At 37.3% G+C, this 12,740-nt stretch overlaps 1 protein-coding gene across 1 annotated transcript; it reads right to left on the bottom strand.

Moving 5' to 3' along the window:
- Nucleotides 1-453: 453 nt before the first annotated feature.
- Nucleotides 454-11,183, bottom strand: LOC135129270 (toll-like receptor 6). Its single transcript, XM_064056431.1, has 2 exons — nt 7,754-11,183; nt 454-1,381 (listed from the first exon to the last, which is right to left on the bottom strand). The coding sequence occupies exons 1-2, from the start codon at nt 11,047-11,049 to the stop codon at nt 682-684; spliced, it is 3,996 nt and encodes a 1,331-aa protein (XP_063912501.1). The 5' UTR covers nt 11,050-11,183; the 3' UTR covers nt 454-681.
- Between the last annotated feature and the right edge of the window lie 1,557 nt (nt 11,184-12,740).

Below are 12,740 nucleotides of genomic sequence, written 5' to 3'. Positions count from 1 at the left end.
TATGTTGGCGCGTTGCCAGCTATAAACCACCTTCTGAATGAATGCGAGGCTTTAAAACAAAAAGATCGAATTAGCAATTCTAGTCGAAACAAGAAGGAGGTTAAGGTAAATGAAAAAAAAAATCAGTGAATGTGTTAGTTTAAAACAGATTATTTTTGAATAGGAGCACGATATTGATTGAGTTTTTCGGACGATCATCTTAAAATTTATGACCACCGACGCTGTTTGCAGTGGTCAAGGTGATAGAACAGTAAGTAGTTTTCCATCAGTTTTAGCATCAACTGTCATGGTTTGGTGAGCAGCAATTTTAAAGTACCTCAGTGAATAATCTCGTAGATTCATGAATAAAAAACAGTAGCTTTGTATATAAAAATGTTTTAATAGTTTCGAAGAATAATGTACATATTTAACAGTCTTCACTTAAATATGGATAAGTAGTATAAACTAGAATTATGTACAAATACTTAAAATAGTGACTAATAAGCGTTTAGTAAATAGTACTACACGTACAATATAAATAAATATCGTTCTCGAATCATATTTACAGCATATTTACAACAATAATTTACTTGTAATTACGAACTAGTGACATTTGAATATTAATTACGAAAACTACAAATTGCTTTATACGTCTTTAATCCTATCCGTTAAGTAAAACAGCCTTTAAAAATCAACTTACATTCACACAAAGTAAGTCCTCGACTGAGGTTGACTATCCGGTATGGTAGAGTAGAGATGGTGCGGTACCTCAGGCCTACACATCGGGTACTGGGTGTACTGCGGAGGCCGCCCATCGATGGAGACGTAGCTGTGGTTCAGCTGCTCCGACCCATAATGTTGGCTACTAGCGCTGGATCCGGCCTCGTCCTCCGTGCTCCGGGCCGACTCCCCGGAAACGTAGGTGCTCTGGGTGGGCGTGGGTGTCAACGCGGCCGCGTGCACTCCGGGCATGGCCTGGTACTTGTACCAGGAGTCCGGAGCCGTGGGCGCCGCGGTGTACCTCGCGCTGACCTTGCACCGGATTTCCGGCTGGTGGTGCTTCTTACTGCGTCTCGACCGGTTGCCGTTGGCCACGTCCGGCATGGCGTAGCGCAGCTTCTCCCAGAACCGCCGCTCGCCCCACCGGGTGACGGTGCAGGCGCGGAGCAGAGCCCGCAGTTCCGGGTCCATGGGCTCGAGGGGGTCGCCGCTGAGGACACACACCAGCTTGTGGCGGTGGGCCGTTCGGAGCGCGGCCTGGAGGGCGGCGCGGAATTCCGGGCGGGACCACTCGTTGCAGATGAGGGCCGGAGACACCACGAAGATGACGCGCCGGGACGCGTCAGAGGCGCCTACCATGGCGTCGGCGAGGTACGAGGCGCCGCCGTGGAGTGCCAAGTCTCTGAAAAACAACAGAAGCTAATGTTAAAAGTGTGTACGATTAAAACGTTTGCTTTGACAGTAAGCACAAATGGAATGAAATAAAATTAATTCGATCATGGCAGATAAGGGTACATTATTTTTTCTATGGCTATGCCTTCATTAAATAACTGGCAGAAGAAAAGAGATATAACATAACATTATTTAAATTTAATTCTGCTGGACAGCTGTTTGATAATCTCATGTTTTAATTTTGTGCAATTCGAAATTTGAATGTTTTTGTACCGACTAATCATATATGTCGACTTTATGAACTGGTGGTGATTCCCTCAATACTTTAGGAGAAATCTTAGAATTGGCTGTTTATAAAAATTCTATATTACTGCGAATACGCTTATATTTATTTACCTAACAATCCAGATTCAAAATAACATTCTTGTGAATCTGCGCTTCAAATTACTATTTAAAATTTAAATATGAAATTGACAAAGGAAAATTTGTCATTGGAGTCTTTTGTTTGAACCATTGATCGCGACCTTTTGTTAGTAAATTGTTAATGCGCTTTCTCTTGTAGGTATGTACCTATAATGCATTAATGACATATTCCTAAGTATACTAACTTTTAGATTTATTTGTTATGATATATATTATTAATTTTCTTCTGTTATTATATAAATAATGGTTCGATATTTTATTTACACATATTTGCTCCCTGTGTACAATAGATTAAGGATGATTTTCTTTCAGTTGTAAAATATTTAGTTTAGTTTTTGACACCAAATCAGAATTGGACCGATTATGAATTTTTTCCAAAAAAATCACTGATTTAAATGATTCTTGCCTTTACTTTTTTTTTTCAAATTACGAAAATATATTGGTTACGATTTTTTTAAATGCAGTGTAAATCAAAATACATCGAATAAAATATTTCCAACAAAATAAAACGCTTAATTTTCCCGCTTCCGTCTGTTTGTCTATCGTCTCTTGTCTGTGTCGATTTTATTAATTAGACAGACCTCCGAAACTGTTGTACTGATCGTTATTAGATTATTACGTTTCACGCAATAACACGTATTAAAAACGATAACTAAAATTTGTCTGATTATTATCCCCACAAATATTTTGATGACGTCACCTAAAAATTTTGCAAATGAAATGCTATTTAAAACTTAAACCATTAATTCTAAACTTGTGGTTCATGAATCCGCCTAGATTTTAATTTATAGGAATTATCATGCAAAAAATAAAAATCGTAAAATCAATTTTTATCATTTTCGGTGTTGGACTGCTTTTCACGGGCGTACTACCCTAGATCAATTTTTATTTTAAGAACAAATATACTTGTAATAAAACATTAATAATTAAAAATATTCGAGTAAACTTTGTAAACATAAGCAGCCTGTTACTATTTAGCACGATTCAAACATAACATGGAGTCGCATGCTTGTGAATGTGTTTAAAATACGTGAAAATGAAAATTAAAACAACTCTATAAAATATAATCCGCTATCAAAAGCGGAGTAAATGTAATTAAAACTCCTAACTTTGGTTTTGACTTCCTGAGCGTAAGTTAATAGTCGAATCCATCGTCAGTCCGTCCGTTTGTGTTAATTTTTATCAGCAGATAATCTCCAAAACTACTGGATTGATTGTTGTCAAATTTTGTATGTATATTAGGAATATTATGTAGATGGTAAAACGCTAACCAAAATTTGGCTAATCATCACCACCACCACTGGCATGACGTCACCTCAAAATTTTGCTGAATAAATCTTCTCTGAAATATGCAAAATATTATCCCTCTGTACTTGTGGTTCATCAACCTACTCATAGTTTTTAAAATGAGTCAATTTATAATATTAATTAAATCAGGAACTGCAGAAACGAATGCTTTGATATCTTACAAACGTTTTAAAGTTATCGTAAGCATGGTAAATTTGCAGATAATCAAAATACATATATCTATTTATTCACCTCCGCCAAAAATTAATGTCATCTCAAAATTTTGTCAAATAAATACTGTCTAAAATGTAATTTTTCGAAAAAGCTGGAAAAGAGAAATCAAAAATATGATCTTTTAAAAAATTAGCAATTTTTTTATTTTTTTCCAACCCTGCACCAAATTTTATAATTTCTCGGATAAATAAACTATTATCGTTTTCTCTAAGTTATTTCATTTTGCTTTAGAAAATTTAAAATACCAATTCTTAATAGATTGTATATAATCATTTTAACTTTGTTGCAAAACTCTCCTTATAAAAATTAAAGCAAGTTTGACCGAATCATGATACTTTTCTTTTTATTACTTTCGACACGAAAATTTGGAAAAAAGTTTCTTTTTTACACATACATATCTCTTCAACTGAATCCGTGTCACAACCTATATCGGGTGTGAATAGAACCAAAAATTCTTTGAATTCAATTTTCAGAATAATTTCTTTTTTATTTGATTTGATCAAATTGATTTTATATTACACCAAAGTCTAGGAGAAGACATATTTTCAGATATACAGAGTGCTCTATTTAAGGGTTACACCCCAAAGTTGTTTTTACTTTCCGTAGATTTTGTATATGTATTATGGATATAGTGTAGATCAAAATGTATCAGTTTTTCCCCTCCCAAAATTTTGTGGAATAAAATTCTTCTAAAACGTGAAAAGTACTGCGTCTATACTTCTGATTCATCAATGCATTAATATTTTTTAGAATTGTTTATATAAGGAATTTCTGTCTAAATAACCTTAGATCATTTTTTTAATACAAACTTCCGCACAGATTCTTTACCAAAAATGCAAAAAGAGATATCAGATAAAGACTTTTTTTGATTCACAGATTCACTATATTTAATGATGGACCTTTAGAAATTAAATTAGTTTAAACTTATTTACACAGAGTGATTAAATTTGCAAATTGTCGGTTTTCTCGTGTTTTTCTAAGGGAACACAATGTATTTTGTGAGATTTTCGAACTTATTTTTCTTTTGCGATCATGATTTAACAAATTTAATGTTAAAACAAAACTTACTTAAAGAAGATAAACCTCATTTCAATATGTAATACGAGATAACCAACAGTTAATTAATTTTCCTATATAAATAAGTTAAAACACCCTTCAATTTAGTACATCTAACAAGACTAGATAACTTAAAAGTTTTTGTGTAGAATCCCGAACCTCCATCTTCAAATATGGCGTAATTAACAAATTTTAAATAGAACTTAATGCCTTTGTGTCTCATATAATTTTCCTCCTTTTTTTAATAGGGAATGAAATTTACAGAAATTCAAAAAAATGAAAACTTTCCAAAAAAACAACCTGTATATACATAGATATAATATTAATTTTAAATTTAAACCAAAATTTTAAATTTTAAATGTAAACCAAAGTGGGCTCTATTTATTAGTAGTATCAAAGAAGAATAATTCACGGGGAAGGTGCCAGATTATTGAAAAACCCTGTATATGTTACTGTAAATATTATAAATTTGGTAATTATGAATGTTTATTGAGAATTGTCGGTAAAACTGGAAAAATGTATTTACATTTTTCACTAGAAAAGAAAATACTAAATTAAGCATTAATCCCGAAAATTTCATAGTTACACGGTAAAAAGTATGGTTATTTGACCAATGGCTGCAATGATCTTGGTCTAGTCTAGATTATTTAAAGTTATTTAAAGATCATTATCTCCTGGTGCAACAATTTTCATAAAATTCTTAATAAATTGACGTAATTGATTTAATAATAATGATATATAATTCAATAATTTAATATAGTACCCAGCTTTCATTAAAAAACTAGCATAGTGATCACTTACGAAGAATAATATTTTTTTATCAAGCAATAACAAAAATGTTCATTAATTTTTCCTCCTAGTTTTATCACCACTAAAACCGATAGCTTCATACATGACAGCTTTGGCACTTCGCTTTTCTAATGAAGGTTTTTACGTCGACAAAAATCACGTTCTGTAATACTGGCATTTTTTTCTTCTTCTAAACCAAACCAGTATATAAAAAGTAAATATAAGCAGAACGAAAATCATGTAAATTTTGACACAGGATAAAATTTAGCTCAAAGCATATCAATCCAAATCGATAAATCCGAAACAATCGACGATAATAATACTCACAATTTTATTAATATTTAATAATAAACAATAAACCACCACAATCAACAACACACCTTTAATGTGTATTTTAGTAATAAACAGTATTTTCTGTACATTTACTCCTGCATTAACATCCATGCATCAAGACCTCAACTGTTAAAATATTTAAATATTACACCATTAATACAATATGCAACGAGCAGTAATTCCATTTGTATTTAACTTTATTACCACCATACCTGTTTAACCGTGAGTTTACCGAATAAAGTCAATACTGACTGCAGGTCATAATGATGAGCTTTAAGCCGTTAATTCAAAAAGATCTATGTTTATAATACATCTGAATTGCGGTGGTACGTCATTATTGATTTTAGATTAGAGTCTATAACATCAATCTCATTCAAAAAAACAAAGTGGTGCAGATTTTACCATTAATGCTATTATCAGCTTATTTGGTTTCTTTTGTAAAGCTGTTTCGCATTTTACTGTCAAAAGGAAAAATAAACATAAACACAAAAGTTAAAATCATAATTATTTCAATTTTGCTGCTTCCTAACATTTCAACCCGCAAAAAAGTGATTAAATAAAACGAGCCAAAACAGTGTATTGTTTGAAATTCTGAAATTGAAAAACAGTTTTAGTTATGTAGTTAGTTCGTAATAATGGTGAAGCTTCTGTTGGAACTTGAAAATCTGCCTTTGTATTTATTTGCTGAGAAGTATATTAAATTCAGAAATAAAAATCCATTTCAAAATATTTTTAATTCAACGCCCAATTTTACTTTGATAAAATTATAGTCCATAAATAGGTACATATTTCCAATTTTTCAAAAACTATATTTTTACACATGAGGTAGCCTAAACTAGTACACCATAAGAACACTTTCCGACGGCTGTGTCGTTCCATATTCACTGATTTTCTGCACAAATATTTATGTACAATACGTATCAAATTTTGTCTATCCGAATCATAGGAAATTATTTAGTGACCCATTTTTAAAAATGGTGAGTAGTTAATTCGATGGCACATTTGATTTATTACATAAGTAAACGGTTGTTTGATGCTTAGTTTTACGTAATTTCTCATAATTTACAAGAAGAAAGAACAATCAAATTTGATAAAATGTTATCTCGTAATATAAAATTAAAGTGACAAGAAGATTTGCGAAAAATTAATAATTAAAAGAAAATTGTTAAAAAAAGGTATCGACATTGTGTAATCACTTCGTACAGAGCTTAGTAAAATTATACAATTTAATATTTACAAAATTAGTCAGTTCACGTAATAATCTTTTGGCGACATTTTCTCTGATACTGTTATACAATGCCATGTAAATCATTACTAAAAACTGATGTAACTAATTTTATTTTTAGTTGTCGCTTTCCGGATTTGACATTTGTATGCAGGAAAGAATAATTTGTAGTTAACATGTATTCAAATAGCGTAGTAACATACATAAAATATAACATTTTCTAAAAACAATTAGTAAATTCTATTTTTTACAAGATAGATAAAAAAGAAATTTTATTTTTGAGAAATGCAGCTTATTTTCATTAAAAAAATCTACTTTTCACGTGTAGATGTTGTTAGCAATTTTTGAAAAGCACCAATAATTTTTTTCCGGTAGGTCCTTGACCGGTGGTTAAAACTTGGTAACGTATATTATAAATCGTTCGAGGAAAAAAGTATTAAATGTTAAAACAGTTTAAATGTATAAGCCTAGCATGGCTACAATCATCAAATCGGCCCACAGTTCCAAATTTTCTGACATCTAATATTCTTTTTTGTGTTTTTCCACATTAGTAATAAACTTTTATATATTAAATAAATTTAATAAAAACGTTCAAGAATTTATTCACATTTTAACACATCATCTTTTCCAGTATTATTGACACGTAGGTACAGCCGAAAATCAAATTAAAACCTTTAATAAATTGCAAAAATATGTACTTGTTTACAAACACCCAAAAGAATTGGATATTGTTATCATTATTTTAAAAATTCCAGGGTATTCTTGATCAATTAATAAACAAAACATGACGCAGTTTCAATATTATTACAATGTTATTTCACATTTTCTCAGATCGTTTCAAATATGTCATTCTATATCCGTATTGCCCCGAGCCGTTCATTTGTATAAAGAACAACAAAAAAATTTAACACAAAATTATCTACCTACTTTTTTCAAACAACGTAAATAAACGTATTTAAATCCCAGCTGCCCTTTAGTAATGAAAAACAAAACTCATCAAATTCAAACAACAAAAATCCATAAAAAAAAACTAACCTGTTATGAAGACAGAGGGTGTGTCCGAGTTGTTCAAGTTCTGGGGCAATTATCCTTGCGGCCAGTTCTTCATCCTTGTGGCTGTAGACCATGTAGCAATCGTAAAGACGGTCACGTTCGTCTTTGTTATCGTGCGCAGTGGCGGCGTCTTGAAAAATCCGGATCCCATACTTCGAGTGCGCCCACAAGCGAACGTCCTGGCGGAACACGAAAATGACAGCCGCCAACAGGCAAAAAACGATGACGGCGACGAGGGTGGCGGCCAGCAGCGGCACGTAGCTGCCGCCCAGCAACGGGTTATTCTTGAGCACCTCCCGTTGGATCACAGACGTGGCGATCGCGTTGTCCTTGTTATCACAGCGGGTGATCACCTCGGCCACGGTCTCGGAATCGTCGCGATCCACGCAATACAGCTTCGAGGGGTCTCCCCCGGTCTCCCGGATCCAGCTCTCCAGACGCCCCAACGAACTGCAGTCGCACGACCACTTGTTGCCGTCGAGAGTCACGCGCGGAACCGCACCAGATTCGGAAACTGCCCATTGAGGGATGAAATCGACGATCTTGTTCTCGTCCAGCTTGAGCACCTCGAGCTTGTGCATGTTCCTGAAGGTCTGGTTGCTGACGTACGAGATTCTGTTGTGGTCTAAGTACAGCTCGTTGAGGCGCTCAAGCTGGTCGAACTCGAAGCCGCGCAGCTCCTCCAGGTTGTTGTTCTCCATGTGGAGGACTTTGAGGGATTTGACGCCGTTGAAGGTCCGGTTGTGCACGGCCCTCACGTTGCTGTTGTTTAAAAACAAGACCTCGAGTTTTTTCTTGCCGATGAAGACGTGACTGCCGAGCTCGCCCAAGTCGTTGCCGTCCAAGTAGATCTCGGTGGCGTCCATGGGTATCTTCTCTGGGACGGCAGTGTAGCCGGCGTTGCTGCAGTCGACCACATTGCTGGACCACGTGTGGTCGTGGTAGCACGTGCAGTTGGTCGGACACGTCATCTCGCAGTCGCAAGCGTCGAAGTCGCAGCAATGGCACAGAGCGAAACAGTGGGTCTCGTAGGGGCAGAGGAATTGCGACGGTTTTAAACTAAGGAGAGGCTGAGGGGGCGAGCCCCGGGCGTGCGCCAGCTCGCAGTGGACGGTGTCCAGGTCCAGCACCTGGGGGTACTGGCGCAGATTACTGAGATGGTTGATTCTGAGCAGCCACTCCATGCGGCAATCGCAACGAAAAGGATTTCCGCCGATGTAAAACTGCGGAAGATCTTTGTCCTCGGTGACCTGTGTCAGACTCAAAGCTGCGAGGTCAAGATATCTGATATCGTTCCCGTACAGAACTACTTTCTCAAGTCTTAGTTTTTTCACGAAAGTGTTCGGATGAACGCTAGTTATTTGGTTATTATTCAAGAAGAGAGTCTCGACGCTGTCCGGAATGCAGTTCTCGTGCACTTCTGTTATTGAATTGAAGCTAACATCCAGCATTTTAATTTTCAGCGTGTTTCTTACGTCATAATAATTTCCCAGCTCGGTTATTTTATTATCGTGCATGTCGAGCCACTCGAGGCTCGAGGGCAAATGGCTGAAGTCGAACCAGAGCAGCTTATTCGACGAAACGTTCAACCAAACCAAACTCTGTAAATTGGTGAACACGCCACTTATATCGGTTAACTCGTTGGCGTCCAGTCTAATGGCCTTCAAGGTCGGATTACTAGCAAAAGCACTCTGTTCCACGTATTTAATTTTATTGGATGCCAAGTTCAATACTTGCAGCGAAGGTAAAGTGGAGAAAGCATCTCTCGAAATGTTTACAATGTGGTTGTCGACCAGCCTCAAACCGTACAGCGAGTCCAAACCCTCGAACGACGCATTATTAACGAGCTCGATGTGATTCTTGCCCAAATCTAGCGTCTTCAAAAAGCGCAATTTCCCGATACCGACCGGAACGCCGCCCAGCATGTTCCCGTTCAACCCCAAGTCTTGCAAGTTAGTCACGTTCTCGAAGGTATGCGGATGAATGTGCTCGATTTTATTCGAGTCAAGCAGCAGCTGATTGAGGGCATACATACCAGAAAAATGGTAGGCTTCGATCCTCGTGATATAATTATGGGTGAGCGTAAGCGCGTGTAGGTTCTTCAGCTCCGAAAACGCCCCATCGGCAATAAAATCGATGTTATTGTGCTCGAGATTGAGGATCTGCAGCGTGTAGAGGTCGTGGAACACGCTGGCGTCGATGCGTGTGAGTTCGTTGTGGGCCAGGTTAAGCACAACCAGTCGCACCAGCCCAGCGAAAGTGTCCCTGTTGACCCAGCGGCTGGACAGCTCGTTGCGAGACAAGTCGAGGACCGTTAGCTGATCGAGCCCTTCGAGGAGCCCCGGCGCCAGCACGCTCAGCGAGTTGTTGTGGATGTAGAGGTGCTTCAGCTCCCTCGACGACTGGAACAGCTCTGGCGGAAGCGCGACAAGACAGTTGCTCGACAAGTTGAGCGTGTGCAGATTTGTCAAGCCGACGAAGGCGCGATCTCCCAGCGTCGAAACGGCGTTATCTTGCAAATGCAGTTCTTCCAGGGATCTGAGCCCGGACAACCCGTTGTCAGGCAGCGCGATGATGTCGTTGTGCGACAGGTCGAGGACTTCCAGCCCGCTGACACAAGCCCGGCCCGGTGCCAGCGGCCCATTACCCCAGTCGGAAAACCCGAGGGACGACACGTTCTGGAGCTTGTTCATGGTCAGATTTAAATGCGTCAAACTGTACAGGGGACAAAACAGCTCCGGCGGCGTGCTCCAGATGTTATTATCACCGAGGTCCAAACTCCTCAACTCGCTCATCCCGAGGAAGCTCTGCGGGTGCATCTCGAGCGTCATCGACGACCAGTCCGAGTTGTGCGAACGCAGCGAGAAAACGCGCAATTGACGCATCGACTTTAACACACCCGCTGGGATGTTTCTGATCTTGCAGAACTCCAACTTGAGTTCTTTCAACCATCGCAACCCATTCAAGAAACTTCCGTGTTTACTACTGGCTTCCAACGAACTCTCGAAAAACAACACGTCGCTGCATTCCAACTTCAAAACAGTCACGCGGTCGATTTGAGTCTGGCTCAAGTTCCCTAACAAAGAGCCCGCACTGTTAATAGTCCTTATCCTGCAGGATAACACCGGCTCTTCTCTGCTGTCGTTGTCCTGCACCGGCTGCATCTGCCATTCGCACCCTCGTGGGATTGTCTCGATGCTGGTTAACGATCGCGGTGTCACTTTTTCAACACTGATCAGCACCAAAACAAGTACAAACATAACGTTCTCGCAACACATCGTGTTCAGTTTGGGTTTCGTTAAATCATCACTAGGAACGACCGTTGACTTCAGCACGACTGCGGCTCGGAACTGGCGAGAGCGAGTACATCCACTACACACGACGTTTCGGTCGGAACTGAATTTCTGGAGGACACTGTTGCGCTTAGGCAGGAGTTGTGTAAGGACCAAAGCTCCGCCTTCGGCTCCCCACTACGGCGTGCTATCAGGACTCCAGCTGACTTGCTTTCAGCTGAATGGCGAATGTCACGTGTACTTAACGAATTTCAACAACGTGCAAACTTGCCGGCGTCGCCCCACCATGCTTTTTATTAATAAACTAACAAACCAATCGGTTTATTGTAAGTTCGGCGGCTTGAGGCCCGAGGTTATGCAATCCGTCAGACATTGTGGTGAGAATTCGGGAATTACGAGGGGGATTTCTTTCGCACAAAGTGCATTATAATATGAAATGTGGTCGTGTTTTGCGGTACGTATCGACCTCTACACATAAGGCGAAAACGAAATGCTCAGAATTCGATAGAAAAAATATGTGGTTATTACAGTCAAAAGTATTTTTTGTGCATCGCTAGCACTGGAAAAAATAAAAAAGCTAAAAAATGATTAATTTCATTAGGATGGCATGTGTTTGATTTTTTGCATATCCCAGTGTCATAATGATGCATAATTTTTTATACCTACTCTGATGCCATTTTTCCGTTTATATACAAAGTGTTTCAGTTTTTTTAAGTTCCTATCTCAACTGGAGTTGGATGCAATTTTACCACAAAAAATTAGCCATTAATATATCAGTTATCCATTAAATATTGCATACGTTCATACATCTATCATATACCGCGAGATCGAAAAAGAAGTTAGTCAAAGTTGACCATCACGACAAGCCGTTTGTCGTAATTTAATTTTTTTTATTAAATGTCAAATTGACAGTTTAAAATTAGAATTATGACACCTACTTTTAAAACACACAAAAATGAATCAAAAGCACCGTTTTCCAATTTTGTCCCAATTTTATCCCATTTCTGAAGTAAGATTCTAATAACAAAAAAGCTTTAATTTTGCAGATTACTTTTGTCAATGTGACGTTTAATAAAAAATTATTTTAAACTAAGACAAACGGCTTTTCGTGCATGGCCAACTTTGACTAATTTTATTTTCGATCTCTCTGTAGGTATGTATTAGGTTTGGATTTAATTGCCACATTAATAAAATACGAAAAAAATAATTTTGTCTTTCTCTTTTCTTATTGAAACTTGGATTTGGATATTTACAAGTAACAGCCTATGATAAATCACAGGTGACTTTCTTCTCAACTTTTTTCAGCTTTTTTAAGTGACATTACAAATATATTTTAGGACCAAAATGACCCAACAGTTTTAAGGTTACTCAAGTATGAATTCCCATTTACGTTTTTCTCCGAAATCTATTTTTTGCAGTGAAAAAGGTGGCTTATTACTGAAATCGATTTTTATGCGCAGTTATATTTTTGATAAACTCTACTTTCTTTTAAATTTATATTGCTAAATTTACCTTGTTTGTCATACTATTATAATAAGAGTAACAAGAAATTAACAATTTCTGAAAAACAGGATAAGTAGATCTGTGAGTTTATTTAATAATTTTAAAAAATCTACACTATGATCATAAACTGAGACCTCTAATTATCAAAATGCAAGAACTTATCAACTGGGTGC

The sequence above is a fragment of the Zophobas morio genome, unplaced genomic scaffold (assembly GCF_036711695.1).
Source record: "Zophobas morio isolate AGI-343-1 ecotype UQ-CSIRO unplaced genomic scaffold, CSIRO_AGI_Zmor_V1 ptg000014l, whole genome shotgun sequence".
Classification (NCBI taxonomy): domain Eukaryota; kingdom Metazoa; phylum Arthropoda; class Insecta; order Coleoptera; family Tenebrionidae; genus Zophobas; species Zophobas morio.
Note: the sequence above shows the minus strand (reverse complement) of the source record. Positions and strands in the feature narration are given on the sequence as shown.

Coding starts and splice junctions, on each gene's coding strand:
- LOC135129270 (XM_064056431.1), bottom strand. CDS start 11,049: ATGTGTTGCGAGAACGTTATGTTTGTACTTGTTTTGGTGCTGATCAGT. Junction 1,382..7,753: donor ACCCTCTGTCTTCATAACAG/GTTAGTTTTTTT, acceptor GTTGTTTTTCAG/AGACTTGGCACTCCACGGCG.